This window comes from Conger conger, chromosome 6, assembly GCF_963514075.1.
Source record: "Conger conger chromosome 6, fConCon1.1, whole genome shotgun sequence".
In the NCBI taxonomy this organism is placed as follows: domain Eukaryota; kingdom Metazoa; phylum Chordata; class Actinopteri; order Anguilliformes; family Congridae; genus Conger; species Conger conger.
In genome coordinates, this window is record NC_083765.1 from 13959122 (window position 1) to 13980078 (window position 20957).

Sequence of the window (20957 nt, forward strand, 5' to 3'; positions counted from 1 at the left end):
ATAAATAACTGCAAATACAAAACGTTTTGTGCAACCGACTAGTAATGATAAAGCCTCCTCTTGACTTTATTACTTGAATTTGAGTGGGCGTGACAGTAGTCACTAAAACTAATCAATGTCATTCCAGCCACACATTTAAATAAAACACAAATTAAATCTAAGTGTAGCGTTACAATAATTTCATAATGGTTATCAAATAAGAAAATACCTCTCGGCCTAATTTGTCAAACAATGTTAAATGAGAATTATATATAGCAGCAGGAAACCCTTGGGGCTGCCACTCCAGGAATTCACCCAACCCCCAAGGGAAGGCCCCAGCCAGGTCCTCTGTAAACACATTTCCTATGCAACACTAAGCCCCTATCACCCTACAAACTAAGTACACTGTAACCTGCCCTCAAAGCCACAGCACACAGAGGCTGGAGAGAGGAGAGGACAACAGGTTGCAATGCTATCATCCTCAACCCAGGTCTCAAAAGACTCTCGAAAGAGAGCTGAGTCTGACATTTGCCTGTGGAGGCCTGTCTTTTTAATCCGATATGAATACAACACATAAGCAAATAGCCAAGGCAGGTTTTGTCTCATGCGAGGAGGGGGAAGAAGCTATCATCTTATGAAATGTTTGTTTGTTTTGTGGTGAATTTGCAGTTCCTCTTGATGACATAATATTATGTGCATTTCTTTCAGTAGTATATGGTATGTATATCGTGCAGCTGCAGGATGGTGGAAATCTGTGCATGTCCTACCTAACAGGCCTGCAACAGAGGTTGTGGAGCTGTGGACCTGGTGGATCTGGCCTGAGTGGGCTGGTAGCCGCTCACTGGCAGATGGATGCGTGCAGCTGCCTTGCCGCGCATGCATCCAGGAGGCATGCACAGCAGCTGCCATGGTGTGCTTATGGATCTGTGCTCCAGAGACTGCGCACTATCAGAGGGGTGGAGCCATCATCCAGAAGCATGGTGCGCTTACGGATCTGTGCTCCAGAGACTGCGAACTATCAGAGGGGTGGAGCCATCATCCAGAAGCATGGTGCGCTTACGGATCTGTGCTCCAGAGCCTGCGCACTATCAGAGGGGTGGAGCCATCATCCAGAAGATGAGTGATTCTGCACACCCTTGACCTAAACGTATGAGCATGTAGCTCTGGTATGCATGAGACTTCAGGACCTGAAGGGAGGTACAGGGAGGTATTGCCTGTGACAGGAATTACGTCAGGAACAGTCCCTTATCTGAGATCAGCATTGACTCTTGAAGAGGAGTCGGGAGTTATAATTCATTGCCACACTGTGACCAGTTTTTCTGTGTGAACCCACCATGACTCTGGATCTGTGACTCTGTTCCAGTTATTTGCACTTTCAACAGAACAAACCTTCAAGTCAGATGGAAAATAAATAATACACTTACCCACTTTCTCCACAGCCAGGAGCTTATTTTAGTCAAACAAAAAGTCACAGGTAACAAAGTGGTTGGCAAAATACCATTTTGCCTGCTTAAGTTAGGTTACATCATTGCCCCTCCACAGAGTGTTTACGATCCCATGAAATTGAACAGACACCTTCTTTCATGAAAAGGGAGTCGTACTGTCTGCTCCCTGTAGGCCACCAGCGGGATTGCAGGTCATTTGTTCATAGATCTCTCAAGAAACCTGTGTTACAGCATTGCCTTATAACTTCTAAACTCATCTTGGCAGGCATTTTGATCTTGATGTCAGGTTCAATGCATGCCTTCCACATGACGCAAGAAAGACAAGGAATCGTCCAAAAAAAAAAAGAATATTTTTAATTTTCAGAAAACATACACAATGTCCCACTGGGTTTTTTCAAAAGTAGGTAGCACAATATATAATTTGAATGTTTTTATCACGCAAAAGCAAAGCAAAACTATGCAAATTACAACAGCCATTCCCCTTTCAAGTAGAATAAATATATAGATACATTTAGAACAAACTGACATTGCATTTGAATAATTACACAAAACATTTTGACTTAAACAGCTGGAGAGTGAAACCATTTCCCACCCTGGACATTCTACCATTGGTGCCTGTATGATATGCACTGAGCCTTCTATCACATAACATTCTCACAACATTTCTATAATCCTGTCAGCAGCCTCTTCACATTTCAATAACAATGTACCAATGTTATGAGAACATTACAGTATGGTTTTTGCTAGAAATTGATGAAGAGATAAAGGCTAGCCAAACTTACAGCAACATAAAGGAGAGACGGCTAATCTCTTTACTTATCTAATGCAATGTAACACTTTACATACACTCAGAGCACTTTATTAGGTAGACCTGTATACCAGCTTGTTAATGCAAATATATAATCAGCCAAAAATGAGGCAACAACTAAATGCACAAAAGAGGTTCAGCTGTTTTTCAGACCAGATGTCAGAATGGAGAAGAAATGTGATCTAAGTGACTGTGACTGTGGAATTATTGTTGGTGCCAGACAGGGTGGTTTGAGTAACTCAAAAACTGCTGATCTCCTTGGATTTTCACGCACAACAGTTTGCAGAGAATTGTGTGAAAAACAAAAAACATTCAGTGAGCAGCAGTTCAGCAAGCAGAAACGCGTTGTTAATAAGAGAGAAGGGCCAGACTGGTCGAAGCTGACAGGAAGGTGACAATAAAGCCACACATTACAACAGTGGTATGCAGAAGAGATGCTCTGAACACAAATGCGTCAACCCTCTAAGAAGATATGCTACAGCAGCAGAAAACTTAAGATCTAATACATACCTAATAAAGTGCTTACTGAGTGTATGTTGTATCTGTTAATCATATGACAGGCATGTCAAAATACATTCCGAAGAATGTTTGTGGTTTCCTTTCAATCAACCGCCAATTAAGGCCAAGAGAATAAAGTATGTGGATTTTTTAGCCAAACAATTACTTAAATGAAGTCCCTCCAGGACTAATATTTGACACCTGTGACCCACAAGGAATGATTTTTAACAGAGTTTTCTATTTGTGTAGACACAAATTCCCTCTGTGCCAGCTCCAAACATTGCCTGAGCGATTTTTAATTAATGCGTTTTTTTACAGAAACAGAGCAACTGTAAAATTAAAGCTTTTCTGGGGAAGCAGGCGGGGACAGAGAGAAATCATAAAAAGCCCAGCAAGCCCTGAATCTTACATTTACAAGGGTGGTTGTTGTACAAACCAGAACATCTGCACTCTGCAGCAGGTCAAGCTAGCCAAAATAACTACGGCTCCATACCGCTTTCCACCCCTCCTTCCAAAGCAGCTGCTGAACCTAGTCATTTAACCAGCCACCCGTATTATAGAGACTCCAGACATTTTGGCGGTTAGTGGATGACTCCACTGCTGGCTCACATGCTGGCCTAAACTCCACAGAAACCTGAGTTCTTGAAACTCAAGGTGGCCTGCAGTCCAGCCTTTCGCCTTCCCTAAGAATAGAGTCAGCTTCCTCCACAAAAAGCTACCTAGAAAGAAGGAAAACCGGTCACACCCACAAAAACAGGTTCCCACGCAACTCCACTGTGTCCACAGAGAAAAGGCATAGACAGAGTGTGTAGCATTCAGTGAACAAATTTAGTGAACAAACAATAAAACCTCCAACAGTTAACAGCTCCTTGCCTTTTTTTATCTTGTACATAGAGATATGCTACTTGCTTACGGTAGAACGTGCCACATATTCTACTATTCTACTAAGCTTGAGGGACAAAAAACATATGCAAAGATCGATTTTCACATGTAAAAATGAAAGAAGACATACTACAAGAGGAAAGTTATGATATCCATTCTAAAAAGAACCTCAATTTCAGTCAAACAAATGAGCTAGATATTCCCTGTGCCTGTCACAAAAATCTCAGCACCAATGGCTTAACACTATTTACATTCATATGAACAAGAGCAGTTCACTTTACATTGTTGCTTCTTGAAAGTTAAGGCAAGACTAATGATATGTTAAGATTTAAACATCTGCTACATTAATACGTTTGTGAATGCAATACTGCACTGTAGTGAATAAAACAGTATAGTTTCTTGTGCTACACCAGACAAGCTCTGTGCTTAGAAAGTACAAAGCAGTAAGAATCTCTTTTTCTCAGTTTCTCTACCTAAAACCATGCTACTGAAGTTGCATCTAACTACAAACACGCGCAAACAAATGAGGGAGAGCTTAAGCCAGGGAAGCATGCAATACCGGTCCCTATCTCAAGAGTATTTGAGGGTTATAATTAGTTAGAACAGAGTCTAAAAACATAAAGCTGCTTCAGTGAAAACACTTTTGTTTCCTGGTATTCCAGGTGCACATACTCATCAAGGCTCAAGGTGGACATGGCTTTGTGCTCGTTCAACAATTTCAAAGACAAATGTTGGCTGAACAACCCTGTGATTACCCAAACGGAGAGGAGGGGGTCTTTTTATTTTAAATAGAGAGGACCTGATCTGGTCCCTATGGATGGGGGTGGGTGTATGTGGAGTGGGCATAATGCTGACCATTTACCAGAGCATACCCCATCCCATTCTGAACCGTTACTGAACACCCTTACCACCCCCACCCCCTAAAAAACTCATAATGCATTGTGGGTTTCTCAGATCTTTCTGCAGTTCTCAAGGCCTGCTGTTATAGCAGACTGACCCCTGTCTGAGCAGACTTCACTGGCCATTTTCAGTTATAATTTTATATGCGTATACTCTACTCAGTCTATTATAAAAGTATAGAGGTTGATAGATTTGGCTCTCTCAACTTTGAAGGAAACATGTTTTCTGAAGTTTTTCCCCCAGAGTTGGTTCACTTGTTTCATTATGCAATCAGCCCAGTCCAAAGGTACATAGCTGCAGGTTATGTAGCGACTCCTACAGATAGATTCATTTGGATAAGTACTTCATCTCATTACACAAGTATGAAAAATAAACAAAAACCTTCAAACATGGAGAAAAAAAAGATATTGGTCCTCACTTCTAGAATGTACAGAAATAAATGAAGGTAGAAACAGTACAATGAATACAACACTACTCTGCAGTCGTTCTAAATAATGAACATTTATATGAAATACATGTACATAATATAAAACATCCTGGTCCTTGCTCTGGGCTCTCATATTAGGTATGCTCAGAGCCACAGTGACTTATGTGGATTACAGAATGCTCAATTAAACACCCCACTTAAAAAGTGAATGTTTAGCAGACCTGCATTAAAGTAGGTGTCCCCAGATATCATACACAAGGTAGGAAATGAAATTGTCCTATTAATGAACAAATACGTACATTTTGTATTATAAATCCATACAGCAGAAGATCAAAATGGTTTTCTTTTGTCATCAACATGTGGCACAAAGGTTTGAATTTACAGAGTAAAGCAGCTGGAAAAAACACAACTGACCTGGAGTTACCGTGTCTAGTTCACAGTTCCAGGGGTTTGAATTCGACCAATCAAACTGTACACACCTACCAGCCTGTGGCAGCGAGAGGCTCTGGGTTCAAGACTCTTGGTTCCTGGGCCCTTAAATCATACTGCTGTGTTCTAGTCTTAATGTTATCATGTAAAGGGGTGTTGATAATGTTTGGCAAGCCATCTTAAGGAACTGTACTGCAAAACAACTAAATAGACAGCAAACAACAGTGCATTATGTTGCATATAGAAACAAACAAATAAACAAAAATCTCTTTCACAAACTAGTATGAACAATGTCAACCCTATGGTGAAAAAAAAGAATATATAGTCAATAAATGCCAGACAGATGAAGTTTGCCAAGCAATAATTATACAGCTCACCATCTCATCAGCTATAAGCTTTTGCTTAGCTGGCTGCAGCATCTATATTGACCTTGGAATGTCTACAACAATGTACAGGATACTACTTTTTCCCATTTTGTTCTCACTCCACATCAACAGATTTAGCAACATGAACATATTTTATGCATGGAAAGAAAACACTGACAGGGATGAGAGAGCTAGCTGGACAGAGGCACGTGTACCATCTTTGTACTGTACATATTCTATTGTTCAACTCCACAAAGAGAAACTCCCAACGCATGCTGTGCAAAAACTAATGAGAAAGCAAATAAACAATACATGCAAAGAGACTAGACCAACATTCACTGATATTTTCCCAGTGCCAGGTGGAGTGGGAAACCAACCGTGTGGCCCCAAAAGAGAGGAGGGGATCTTATATGTAAATAGAGAGGATCTGAACTGGCCCCTATGGACGGGGGTGGGTGTATGTGGAGGTGGGCAAGATACCGGCCATTTAACAGAACAAACCCCATCCCATTCTGCACCGTTACTGAACACCCTTACCACCCCCCACCCCCTAAAAAAACTCTCTCATAATGCATGTTGAGTTTCTTAGGTCTTCTTTGGGCGGCGTCCCAGGTGGTAGTAGTAGGCAAGACTGATGATGAGGAAGAACACTTGACTGAGGAGGAGGAGGATGGCAGCACTGGACACTGAGCCAATCTCCACAAGGATGATGGACAGCACTGGCAACGACACACACAGAGGAAGTGAGATTTATGAACGATAAATACACATACGTTTACTGTAAATGTACTATACTCACAGTGGTACATCGATTATATGCTGTGGGTTGGCTAATTTCAACCAATCAAACTGAAATATTCATATACGTACAACAGGAACATACTGCATACTGTGTGAACAATTTTTTAAGGAACTGTGATGTGCTGCCATCCTTTGGCCGTGCGTATCATAGCAGTGCATTATGAAAACATAATGGGAGTACGTTGCTGTCTTTCAGATGTACTTAAAGCCAGCAGCCACTAGAGGGCTGTGTACCTCTGTAAAATGACGGCACAAGGCAGCTTTGTACCTGGAGTAACCAATGCTAAGACATGTGATTAGCAAACCTTCTGAACCATAACCCACTTTATGAGCAAAAAATATTAACAGTAATCAACCTTATTAAAGCATAGCCTGATGTTAAAATATGGAATTATACTATGTGCATGTACATTCCAAAACAAATGAATGGGCACTGTAAAATAAAAAAAATAAAAAAAAATATAAAAAAAACAGTGTACCATGTACCATCTGGTGGTTAATATGACAAGTGAATGCGTGTTGAGTAGTAAGCTATTTCATTCATGCATCTCATGATCCATCTCAGCTCCTCCCATGACCCATCAGTAACCCCTTACCCAAATTAAGGCAGGAGTCACCAACCCTTTCCTGGAGAGCTACCGGCCTGAAACTTTTCTCTTCAACCCTAATTTGGCATGCTTGACTCTACTAATCAGCAGCTCAATGAGGTCTGAAAATGCTGAATGAGGTGTGCTTTGTTAGGGCTGGAGTGAAAATCTATAGGATGATAGATCTCCAGGAACAGGGCTGGTGACCACTGCAGTGAGGTAACCGCTGGCACAATAAGAGCAGTCAAATCAAAATGATAAAGGCATTAGAGGCCAGTCATTTCTAAACAGAAATGCTTGAGAAAGCTCACCTAAAAACTGCACTCCGTAGTAGCAGGCCTCTGTGAGCAGGGTCCACTGAATGATGACTTTCTCAGCCGTGTACAGGCCATTCCACATTATTAGAGAAATACCTGTGGACCGGAGCAAACAAACACTCAAACGATCTGCAAATGACATTTAACATTTTTACATTTTAGTCATTTGGCAGATCAGTAATAATCAGCAATAACAGCGATGAGCAGTATCAGTAATAGCAGTGAAAACATGTAGTAACCACTGTAGCATTCATGTTTCCCAGAGCGAAGTGGATCAAGAAGACATTCCAGTCTTATTTTATTATTCCTGTTCCTTCATAAATCTAATTAGTCAACCTGCCGCCCTTCCCCTGAGCACTCCACTGACATGACTGACATCAGTGGCATCCCATCCGGTTCTACAGGCCATGCCATCTCCTTTCTTTTACTCTGAATGAACCCGAATACATTTATATACACTCACGGAGCACTTTATTAGGAACATTTTTACTTTATAACACCTACTTTGAGGTCAATGTTTAAAAATGATATTTTTCACTTTCTCAGCGACTGGATTGAACTCATTACATTACATTACATTACATTACATTAATGGCATTTGGCAGACGCTCTTATCCAGAGCGACGTACAACAAAGTGCATACCCATAACCAGGGAACCCATAACTCCTTTGGAAAGGAGGGACTTCCTGTCAGTATGGCCGGTACAATTCATGCAATGGTGATCAAAGCCTCTCTGAAGGAATGTACTCTGCATCTGACAGACATAATTCTCAAATTTAGTATTGGTACTATATTTGCTATCTGCTCTCAGTAAAGAGTTTCTACTCAGGGGTTTGCAGAATATAGTAGATTCAAGTTTACCATCGTGACCTTTGAAAATAGTTAGGTCCAAGAAATTGATAGATCTAACAATAAGCTCTTACTTAACTGGCTTGAATGAATGTGTGCTTTGGGGCTTTGCCTTCTTGATGAAGCACCATCTTTGTAAATCTCACCCCTCCAGATATAATCAATATAGTTCTATGCCAAAAGGCTGTGAAATCAGTACCAGTGGAAAATGTATATTTATTTTTACTACACTCTTTTAGAAATTGCCAGCAACTGGGAACGTCTCATATGGGAGATGAATGCTGTGCACTTCAAAATTTCACACTTCCACAAACTCATCTGTTTCCACGGTTCCCCATCCCGGGCGGCTACAGCAGTGCTGCTGTGGACCTGTGCCAAGTGACGCCTCTTACAGCTTTACTGTTCCTAAAGGAGGCTGCTAAAATAAGCGCTTATATCCCCAAATCGCACTTCTCACTCCTTTGCCAAATAACATATAAAGTAGAAGTAAGACGTTATAATAATCCCAATTTTAGGTCCACATGCAGTACTACAATCAGTGGGGGTGCGTACTGGTGCCACACAGAGCTGGCTATAATGTAAAATGTAAAAAGTGTGCAGTGTTGAGAAACCTTGCATCTGGTGGCTCAATCAGACTGTATTTTATAGCTAGCATCTCCTGTGGCACTGTTCTAAACACAGTCAAAGATCCCTGACCCGCTTGCCAACCTGCCACTTCATCATTGAACCCAGTCTGTTTCAGTGCCCAGGGAGGAAGCCAAATGTGATGATTAAATACTAAACCCTACTGCTAAATATGAATGTCGAGAGCAACCCCACTGCTCTCTGCAACAGGAGTTTAATGCAGTTGGCCTTTAAACCATGAACTGAAGCTTAATGCATATGCGATTTGACTCAGCAGATGTCTGTCTGGAATTGTTTAAAAAAAAAAAAAAAAAAAAAAAACGACAAGCATCTATTCGGTCAATTTCTATTTACTTGTGTGTGTGTGTGAGTGTGAGTGTGTGCGAGTGCGTGCCTGCATGCGTGGTGCGTGTTTGAGGTTGGCTAAATGTTTATTTTGCATTTTAACACGTGCATATATCATAACGAATATTTACAAGAGGCTGAGCTGAAGCGAAAAGAAGGAAGGAGACACTCACTCAGCAGAGCTCCTCCGTAGAGCTGGACCGTGACCCGTGTGGTGGAGAGTTGGTCGTCGAACACCATCTCATAGAGCTGGTTTGGGAACACCAGCGCCTGCGAGAGAGGGAGCGTCACAGCGTCCTGTCAGCGGGTTCACACCACAGTCACCCGATCCCCACTAAACAGACACATCTGTCGGATGACTGTTGACAGTTAGCAGTGGCATGGTGAGACTTTTCCATGCCCACAGCGGCCACCACACGATAACAACTACGTCAACATCCTGGGAGGCGCTGTTTACACTGCACGTACCGTAGGCCACATACCCCTCACATATTTACTTTCTTTGCAGACACCCTTCATCCAAAGCATGAAGCACATTATCCATACAACCACATACCCCCTCTTGGGAGGTCATCTTTATTTTTTATTTTGAATCATAATGGGTATAACAGCCTTTCCGAAACCTGTGAATTACAACCCCAGCTCCTTATCCAAGTGCACACACTGCGCTCCGGAGTTACATGTGAACATATTAATGAATGAATAAATTCATTAGCTCGTGTATTTATTTAGTCAAACTTTCATCCAAGTCAACAAGCTGAAAAGATTCAATGAGCAAATTAATGAATGCATTATTACCCCTGTGTGCTCTCTTCATGCGCAAAACAATTAGGTAAAAGAATTGTTACTGAAAAGTCACGGTGCAATGAAAAACTCAGATGGCTGGTCTAAGAGAGGAAAGGAGTTCACCGGAGGAAAAAAGAACAGTGCTACAGGACTGGCCTAGCCAAGTGCCTGGGGAAGACCTCTCTAGGGAGCAGAGAGCAGAAGGACAGCCCACAGCCAGGCACACACAGCGCAGTCTAATTGGAGCTGCCTGGACTGTCTGAGCCTGTGCCTCGGTCTCTGTCTCTCCAAGCTCACGCCCACAACACGCCAGACCATGACCGCCCCGGATCTCTCAGCCAATTAGGCCTGCAAGGCGAGTGTGTAGTGCGGTGTTGAGCTGTCTGCCAAACTGACGGGCGGGGGCTCCTACACCAGCCCCCACTCCACTCCAGAGGGACCGAGGCAGACGTCTGAGCAGCGCCAGGAGAACTCCGTGTTAATCACTGTGGGGGACTCCCTCACACTTACAGGAAACACATGTCAATCTGGACAGTACTGTGGTGCTGAGGCCTGGGAACTGGCCTGGGAAGTTTAGAAGACTTTGGCTCAGTGCAGATAAGCATGAAATCACAAAGGGAACAGTGAACAGGCTTTGTATTTGCAATGTTTTAACACACTCGAATGCATATTTTTATACCAAATATATACACAGTCACACATATACTGTATATTATAGCAAATATGGGTATGACTTACATGCATGTATGCAGATTAAAGCCAAACTGGTATGTGCTCAAATAAACATTGTCATATTGGATAGTTTAAAAGCCATGTGCCGCTGATTAATTAATATCAGTATATGTGTACTATAATACTAAAGGTATCACGCATCAAGTATTTCCGCTCTTGTCTTAGAGACTAGACAATTCAAAATCCCAACACAGGTCCTAAAACATTAAAATCAGAATTGGTTGAATGCATAAATAGTAAAAAGGAAGGGTTAAGTTAGGTACAGAAATCCTAAGGTAGTCTGAATCGCCCATTCTCATTTCTTGTTTTCGTTACTCTGCCTGGGTTACTTACCATTAAAGCCATAATTGTGAACGTCACGGCAGAAATGAGGATCCATCCCCTGTAAAACGATACATTTTGCTGAAGGTAACAGGACAGCAAACAGGTGGTCATACTGGCAATGAGCACACACGAAATGTAGAGGAGCACAAGACACTGGTTTTAGGACAGACACAGTTTTTCCACTTACTGTACAGTCTCTAATGAGACTATGTGATATAGTGACCTGACCCCCACAGAAAGACTCCCACAGAAATCACAGGTGTTGAAGTGCCTCTTACCTCAGTCCTAAGGGCTCTCGCACTGCAAATTTCATTTCATTCCCAAGCATTTGGCTTATCTGTAGGGGGGGGAAAAGGAACAGTTACTTCAAAGACTTACAGTAGGAGCAATAATTATTTGATCCCTTGCTGATTTCGTAGGTTTGCCCACTTACAAAGAATGGAACTGTGTAGAATTTCAATCATAGGTACATTTTAACATTGAGAGACAGAATATCACAAAATAATCTACAATAACAACATCATATACATTTTATAAATTTATTATTGTATTTTTGCATGAAATAAGTATTTGATCCCCTACTAATCAGCAATAATTCTGGCTCCCACAGACCAGTTAGTTTTCCATTAAGAAGCACTCCTAATCTCAACTCATTACCCAAAAGACCTGTGTCAACTCGTTGCATCGTTATGTAGCTGTATAAAAGACACCTGTCCACACAATCAATCAGATTCCAACGTTTCCACCATGGCCAAGACAAAGGAGCTGTCTAAGGACAAAATTGTAGACCTGCACAAGGCTGGGATGGGCTACAAGAAAATAAGCAAGCAGCTTGGTGAGAAGTTAATAACTGTAACGCAATTATTAGAAAATGGAAGAAACACAAAGTCACCGCCAATCTCCCTCGGTCTGGGACTCCACGCAAGATCTCACCTCGTGGGATATAAATGATCATGAGAAAGGTCAGGGATCAGCCCAGTACTACACAGGAGGAGCTTGTTAATGACCTGAAGGCAGTTGGGACCACAGTCACAAAGAGAACCATCAGTAAAACACTACACCGTGAAGGTTGTAGTGTTGTTGCTGCACACGCAAGGTTCCTCTGCTGAAGAAGGCACATGTACAGGCCCGTCTGAAGTTTGCCAAAGAACACCTGGGTGATCCAGAGGAGGCTTAGGAGAAGGTGATGTGGTCAGGTGAGACCAAAATAGAGCTATTTGGCATCAACTTGACTCGCCGTGTTTGAGGAAGAGAAATGCTAAGTACAACCCCAAGAACACCATCCCCACCGTGAAGCACGGAGGTGGAAACCTTATGCTTTGGGGGTGTTTCTCAGCTAAGGGGACAGGACGACTTCACGGTATCGAGGGGAGGATGAATGGGGCCATGTACCAGGAAATTTTGGCTGACAACCTCCTTCCCTCAGTGAGAGCACTGAAAATGGGTCGTGGATAGGTCTTCTAACATGACAATGACCCAAAACATACGGCCAAGGCAACAAAGGAGTGGCTCAAGAAGAAGCATATTAAGGTCCTGGAGTGGCCTAGCCAGTCCCCAGACCTAAATCTCATCGGAAATCTGTGGAGGGAGCTGAAGCTTCAAGTTGCCAAGCGACAGCCACGGAACCTTAAGGATTTGGAGAGGATCTGCAAAGAGGAGTGGACCAAAATCCCTCCCAAGATCTGTGCAAACCTGGTGAAAAACTACAACGTCTGACCTTTGTGCTTGCCAACAAAGGTTTCTCCACCAAGTATTAAGTCCTATTGTTCTATGGATCAAATACTTATTTCATGTGAAATTTATAAAATTAATAGTTATTGTGGATTATTTTGTGATATTCTGTCTCTCAATGTTAAAATGTACCTATGATTAAAATTATACACAGTTCCATTCTTTGTAAGTGGGCAAACCCACAAAATCAGCAAGGGATCAAATAATTATTGCTCCCACTGTACGTTAAACAGGGCCCAGACTTGCTTCACGACATCACTCTTAGGTCCTATAACATCAAGCAATTTGTTTCCAACTGCTTTTTTCGCCGTGATTTGTCATTTATTATCGCTGAAGGTTGGAAGGCCCAATCACATCACCCTGCAGTGTCCCCTGGCAGCCTCACTCAGCTGGCTGAGCTGCACGGTCACTGCCTCCGGGGAGATAACGCCAAGTGCTGCCAGCTGTGGTCGGATTCTGGGGCACATCGGACACTTGAAAACCTCAAGCTAACTTGAATTATATGGCTCAGAGTGCTAGTACAGTTGGGGGGTATTAAACACAGTAATGGAAAGAGAAGTTTTTTTAATTAGAACAAGTTTTTTTTCAATTCGAATCAATCACAGATGGAGATTAAGCAGGAGGCAGGAACTCAATTTAATCTTCCGTAATGTATTAATAGAAAACTATATTTAACCTCAACTGTAGTTGGGCAAGGAAGACCATTACCCTTAGTAAGGAATAAAAAAAAATCAGCAGTTCACAGTCACTTCACGCCTGAGGGCTTCACACTTGCAGATGTCTTCAAGTGGCATTAAGACTGACTGGAACACTGCATTAGAATCCCCTAATACCAGTCTATCAGAATAGTAGCCCCAAAATTATCAACAAGCGTCATGCAAAAAAAGCATCAAGCAAAATAACAAGAAAAACCATGTACAAAATAATAATTTTATTATTACACAATAACACATCGCTCCCGGGGAGTTGCACTGTGGCTGCCCACTGCTCCTATGTACCTAGGATGGGTGAAATGCAGGACAAATTGCCCCATGGGGTTCAATAAAGTACATCTTCTTCTTCCTTATTTGTATCCAGCCTGCTTAAATCAATTACAACAATGCAGAGCTCTGATAGGTATGTGACTTGTTAATGGAGAATCACGTGAGATGGATTAGAATAATTTGTAACAATAATGCTTTTTTTAACCAATCAACATTAGGTAACAGATTATTGAAAAAGACAATTAAGTTGTGTCATAACATAGCAGGGATATATAAATAATTAAAGGGATATACGAGCACTGTAATTAAAGTTACAATGACTTATGCACTCCGTGAGCAATTTATTAGGTCGACTTAAACACCAGCTTGTTAATGCAAATATTTAATCAGCCAATCATGCATAAAAGCATTCAGATGTGGTCAAGAGGTTCAGTTGTTGTTCAGACCAAATGTCAAAATGGGGAATAAATGTGATCTAAGTGACTGTGGAATGATTGCTCTTGCCAGACAGGGTGGTTTGAGTTTCTCAGAAACTGTTGATATCCTGCACAGTTTCACAGTGCATCAAACCTCTAAGTGGATAAGCTACAGCAGCAGAAGAATTAAGTAAAAAAAATAGGTCTAATAAATACCTAATAAAGTGCTCACTTTATATATATTTTGTATATTTTTAGTTACAATAATGTACAAAAGAGAATTCAAACAGTTCTGACTCCCCTTGAATATGAGGGATCATAAAATTTAACTAACAAACAATGCATAAAAGCTTTGGCCTCAAAGGGTTTGCAATTGATGTTCCTGGTTTCTATTGGATTTCAATTACCCAGCTCTAGGTCTTGATGCACAGCTTGAGTAGTCCTTCTGCAGGACATATTGAATTTTCAATGTGTTGAAATATTGAATAAAACCACTAAGATTTGCATTTAATTACAGAATAATGTCTGCAGTATGTTTAATAGATGCTTATTTCCTGCTCACTGAGGCCAATACGGTCAGATACACTTGCTCTTTATACCTTTCCAGTGTTTCATGTTAGGTCCTGATATCAATAAGACGACATTTGTGTGGTTTTAAGCAACAAAAACAATCACTATCCAGTACTTAAATGTCTTTATAGTCTTGTTTAAACATCACATATTGTACACCTTTCCAGTGTTTTAAAGATGCTCAATGTCTTTAAGCGTAGTTAAAGGGACTCAAGGGGGGTTTGATTGAGGCTTTTAAATTAATGAATGGGATTAACAAAGTGAACTACAGGTGACTCTTCGGGGTGAGTTTGGTTAGCAGAACGAGCATGAATGGAAATTGGCTAAAAAGGATAAATTCCACAGATATTAGGAGAGTGGCCGCTGTGTGGTGTAGGGACTACAACTTCCACATTCCCACAGGAAAATTCTGCGACGTCCACCACGAATGACGTCTAACTTGGTTCAGCCAATCCCGTAATGGCGGGAGCAATAAACGGTCCCGTATAAGAGCAAGACACATTCTTGGGATCTCTCTTCTGGCTCTTCTGCTTTTTCTGCCTCTTCTGCTTGTTCTCTTCGACGCACCCTTTTTGGCCAGTCGCTTCAGCTCATCTGCTCCGAGACTCGGACAGAGGCTGAATGCTGCACAGCGCACTACCAGGCCTACGGACACACCCAGTTACCTCGCGGTAACTACGTGGCCTATAGTGAGTGGAAATTGTTGTACGCGGAACGCTACATCAGTTTACCCCAATAAAGCCCAACAACGAAACCGCAACGAACTTTTACACCTGGAAAAGGACCAGCGGATCAGACGACAACGCGCTGCTAAGACGGGAACACCCCAGCCTGCGCATCTCTCCCGGACACCATTCACAGCACCATCACCGCTTCTACAAGGACAGCATGTCTTTTGGATCCAGCAATGCGTATGGACTCAGTAAGAAAACAAACATTCAGGCATAGCCAGTGTTTAGTTTAGTCTTAACTGTTTTTGTGAATCTGTGTTTCAATATTTACCATCCAACCATTGTAATGTGTTTGGTTAGCTACATATATATGTACGTGAATTGATTCGCCGTCTTTTGCGCATATATAGAGTAAAACTACGCAAGTAGTCCCTTCTCACAGCTAACTCTAACTCATTACCACACCCAGAACTCTAGCGACACGCGCGCTTGCGCGCGCCACACACACACACACACACACATACCAAACTAAATTTCCTTACTAACTTCCCGTTAGTTTATCTGTTATGTGTTTGTATGTTTGTTTAATAAATATATTTTATTAAACCCCGGTGTCCGTTTTGGAATCGCATAGACATGAGAGCCGAGTTAAAGCAGTCTTTCGAAGAACTTCCAACCTTCAGGTTATCGGTATGTTCAATCATTAATATTGGTTATTTTAATTAATTGAAATACTATATTTGTGGTTGGATATTTCTGATAACAGTAATTTTATGAGACTGATTACTTTTCGCAGTTATACTGCAACACAACGTTTAACTGGCGCCCCGGTTTCGTAGAGAGTAAAATCCCTGCGTTATTTGGCGGCCCGTGCAAGGACCCTACATAATTTGGAGTCCCGTGCGAGGACCCCTACATATTTTGGTGCCCCGTGTGAGGAAGACTAGCTTTGGCTCAAATTTCATGTCTTGTGACTTCATAACGAATTCCCCTTCCTAATTTGGAGCTCTGCGTGAGAAAGACGAGCTTTGGCTCATGTCACGTGACTCCAGAACGAATTCTCGACATTCTTTCTCAGCTAAATTGCCACCAGTGCATTTTTTTGAAAATACCGCTAGATGTCACCCTTGTACCATTTTTGAAAGCCTGCATGAGCCGCTTTCTCAATATACTGCCCCCTCGTGTAACATTGTGGCATTACATTCGTAATCTTACACGGTAGTTTGTTGATTGGCATTTACCTTCCGGTATAATACGTATTATCAATAATAGTATTATTAACCGCACTGTATTATTAATTATAATTACTTTGTCAAAGTAATTTTAATAATTAATTGAATTTTACATTTAAATCCAAATTTAATTGTAATTTCAACCAATCACATTCTGGTATTTAGGATTAATGTGATCAGCATCACAGTTCCTATTTTACGGTCTGAATATCCGCCATATGTTCGGTCATTTTGCTGTTGTTGCATTGCAGTACCGCTAGTGCAACTCGAGTCCCTGTGTGATGCTATAGCTACCTTGTACTATAGTTAGAGAATATTCAAAGAGCGTTTTAAATTCTTTATCCTTCATCACAACTTGTATGTTGGATTGTGATTTTGGTGAACAATTCATTGCCAACTTTTAGGAGCTCAAGGCCCTTGTGAAATAGTTAACTTCAAGAGTACCCTCTTAAGTTACTGATTCAGCTTTTAGCTTTATTTGGCGTGAGATATGCAACCCATATCTATTGATGAGTACCTTTCCTTTTTAGCCCAAGGTTTAGCACCTGGCTACGTAGCTTTCCTGAATCAGATGAACCTCACTGATTGTAGGAAAGAAATGTTCTCCTTAATCAACGAGAAAGGTCACTCCCCCACCCAGTCAAAAGACCCAATTCTAAGTTGTCTGGTCTTGAATTTTGCCAGACAGATTAGTCTTGCTCTTCAGAGCAACAAAAACTTAGAATCAGAGATGGCATACCTCAAAGGACAACACACCAGTGTTTTACTTGAGCTTCAAACTGTTGGCAAGAAAGCAGTACAATACTTGCGTGATCTGCATTCAGCCGAATCAGATCTTTGTTCCTACAGAGAGGAATTATTTCAGTTGAAGAGTGGATGCCACAAGCTACCACATCCACTCTCTTCTGTAAGCCTGCTTTCTCAGGCTTGCCCAACTCCAGCTTCTCCTGCTTCCTCCTTACACCACAAGGCAGGGGAAGGGGGGTCACAAATTGATTCGGGTTTGTCAGATCCCGGTTCCACAGCTTGCTCTGATGGAGACTCGTCAGTCTCCTCAGATTGCAGTGCTGTTGACCACCCATGCAATGGTTTGCCCACCTCTTCCCTGGAGAGGGAAAGGGGGGACTCCGTCCCAACGGTGGTCCATCTCCGCAAGGGAGAAACAGTCAGGCAAGTACAGGACTGCACCTTCCATGCCCACCCCTCTCATGAGGAGGTCAGGGAACCCTCCCGTGGACACGGTAGAGGAGATCTAACGTTATTAATTGGGCACACAAAAAGCAACGCTAATCCCGCTAGCTTTCCCTTTATAACTGAGAGGATAGGTGACAGCTCTGTACAGTACACTGACAGTGACAATTCATCTTCTGCCAACCATTGTGAGAATGACTGTTTTGTAGCTCCGCCCCCTAAACCAAACCGAGGACGTCGAGCTCCGCATGAAACGCATTCACATTCAAATGTGATTTCAGGCTCTCCTTCTCCAAACAGGCAGACTAGTGCAACTTCACATGGTCTTCGCTTTGAGGAGCTAGAGGCCATGGCGAAGTATGTCCACACATTTGACCCCAAGGACTCTGAATTTAACATTCAGAGTTACTTGAGAGAAGTTGACTACTGTCTCTCGGATCTGCCCAGGGCAACCGATCGAGAAAAGGTACGACTTGTATGGAAAACCTCTACCAGAGAGATCCATACATTTATGGAACAACTTCCACCACAGGTTCGTTCCAGCTATCCCAAGGTTTGTGAAGCGTTGGTAGCTGAGTACCTGCCACGGTTTGATCAGGCCACAGCCATGATCAAATCTGTGGAGGTTAAACATAGCCGTACAGAACGACCAAAAGACTTTTACCAACGACTTAAACATGCATTTTTCCAGGGCAGAAACGGACCAGGCTTAGATGAAGATCAAGCCTTCAAATCCCTTTTTGTGCACAACCTGCACCCCTGCGTCCGAACTCATGTTTCACTGTTTTCAAGGGGCCAACACTCAGCCCTTGAATTAAGAAATGAAGCCCAAATGGTCTGGGACACTTTCAGGATTGTGCCCAGGAACGAGGTATTGGAAACAGCTAAGCACGTTGTTCCAACCAAGCCCGCCGGCACTTCCCAAGTTGCCCCATTAAAATCTAATGGCTCAAAACAACGGCATGTGAGTAAGTTCCCGGTTAAGAGCCACCGTGGTCGCTTCTCACACTCTGATTCCAGCCGGAATTGGAGAGAAGACCGACCCGGTAGGCCCAAGCCTCAGAGTCACCAGCATGACTCTGATAGGGAAGATACCTTGTCTGAAGAGAGCTTCTTCAGTTCCTCTGAGGACAACTAAAGCCTCTAACCTTTGTTCAGTAGTGTGTATGCCTTGAGTAACCACTCCAAAGAGCTATCTGGTCTTGTTCAACCTCCATCAAAAGACGTTGAATAAGACTGATCTATAGCCGTGGTCTCCTCACAGGCAGACTCCCAGCTGAAGCTTTGACCACTTTCTTTTGCACACCTTTCCTACCAAAGGGGGGTGGCAAAATAAACTGGTAGTTTATAGCAGCCACTTAGATTTGCATGTAGCAGCAGCAAACGCAGATCGTAAGTAGGTACTGTAGAGTTAAATCCGACACCTGTTATAACTCGTAAACGTTCATTGCTTCTTTCTACACCTACTGAACCATCGTAAAGTATTGCATGTAGAAACTACAGGGTAATCTTTACAAGTATATTGCCACACCCCAGTGTGCCTTACTCCACCTCTTCCCCAAGCAAGACAAGACCACTTGTGAGCTTACCACATCATTTAGAAATGAGACCACCTCTCCATTTCCTTCCTGATGACACAGCCATAAGGTTAAGCTTGGATACAGAAAGCTGCCCTAATTTGAAAATGCCCCCACATATTTCAGATGACAACCCTCGTCAGCAACCTGACTGTAGGGACTAGAACAATTGGTCAGTCTGAACAAGACTTCCAAAAAGGCTACAGCCTCTCCATCCTAGACCCCTACATCATCTGAACATCTTCATGGCTGGGTCATTCCTGTTGGTGCTCCACCTTCTGGACACCATCCAATAACTAACAAAACACCTGAACTAACAAAACGACTAACCCTTTCACCAAGGTTTCTCATGTTTTGTGACAATGTATTCACTGTTCGACCTTAGTGTTTCACATTGTTTGTATCATGTGTTTTAGACCAGTTTAGTTAATTGTTGATAAATGCCTGGATGTTTGTCAGTCAATTGTGAACTGTGTTACCGACCCAATGTACTTGACCTGTGGACTGTGAACTGACTTTTGTGCTCTCGAGGAACACTGGCTTCAGCCGCATCCTGAGACCACAGGGGGGATGTAGGGACTACAACTTCCACATTCCCACAGGAAAATTCTGCGACGTCCACCACGAATGACGTCTAACTTGGTTCAGCCAATCCCGTAATGGCGGGAGCAATAAACGGTCCCGTATAAGAGCAAGACACATTCTTGGGATCTCTCTTCTGGCTCTTCTGCTTTTTCTGCCTCTTCTGCTTGTTCTCTTCGACGCACCCTTTTTGGCCAGTCGCTTCAGCTCATCTGCTCCGAGACTCGGACAGAGGCTGAATGCTGCACAGCGCACTACCAGGCCTACGGACACACCCAGTTACCTCGCGGTAACTACGTGGCCTATAGTGAGTGGAAATTGTTGTACGCGGAACGCTACATCAGTTTACCCCAATAAAGCCCAACAACGAAACCGCAACGAACTTTTACACCTGGAAAAGGACCAGCGGATCAGACGACAACGCGCTGCTAAGACGGGAACACCCCAGCCTGCGCATCTCTCCCGGACACCATTCACAGCACCATCACCGCTTCTACAAGGACAGCATGTCTTTTGGATCCAGCAATGCGTATGGACTCAGTAAGAAAACAAACATTCAGGCATAGCCAGTGTTTAGTTTAGTCTTAACTGTTTTTGTGAATCTGTGTTTCAATATTTACCATCCAACCATTGTAATGTGTTTGGTTAGCTACATATATATGTACGTGAATTGATTCGCCGTCTTTTGCGCATATATAGAGTAAAACTACGCAAGTAGTCCCTTCTCACAGCTAACTCTAACTCATTACCACACCCAGAACTCTAGCGACACGCGCGCTTGCGCGCGCCACACACACACACACACACACATACCAAACTAAATTTCCTTACTAACTTCCCGTTAGTTTATCTGTTATGTGTTTGTATGTTTGTTTAATAAATATATTTTATTAAACCCCGGTGTC

The 20957-nt window shown here is 42.5% G+C and overlaps 1 protein-coding gene across 1 annotated transcript in view; it reads right to left on the bottom strand.

Annotated features, from left to right (window-relative positions):
- Positions 1-1755: 1755 nt before the first annotated feature.
- The window catches only part of LOC133131684 (tumor protein p53-inducible protein 11-like), a 59655-nt gene continuing 40453 nt past the window's right edge, over positions 1756-20957 (bottom strand). Inside the window, exons 4-8 of the mRNA XM_061247090.1 lie at positions 11378-11436; positions 11109-11157; positions 9431-9527; positions 7433-7534; positions 1756-6452 (exon numbers count right to left, since the gene is read on the bottom strand). Coding sequence (XP_061103074.1) covers positions 6319-6452; positions 7433-7534; positions 9431-9527; positions 11109-11157; positions 11378-11436 — 441 coding nt within the window. The 3' untranslated portion in view covers positions 1756-6318. The remainder of the gene's footprint in view (positions 6453-7432; positions 7535-9430; positions 9528-11108; positions 11158-11377; positions 11437-20957) is intronic.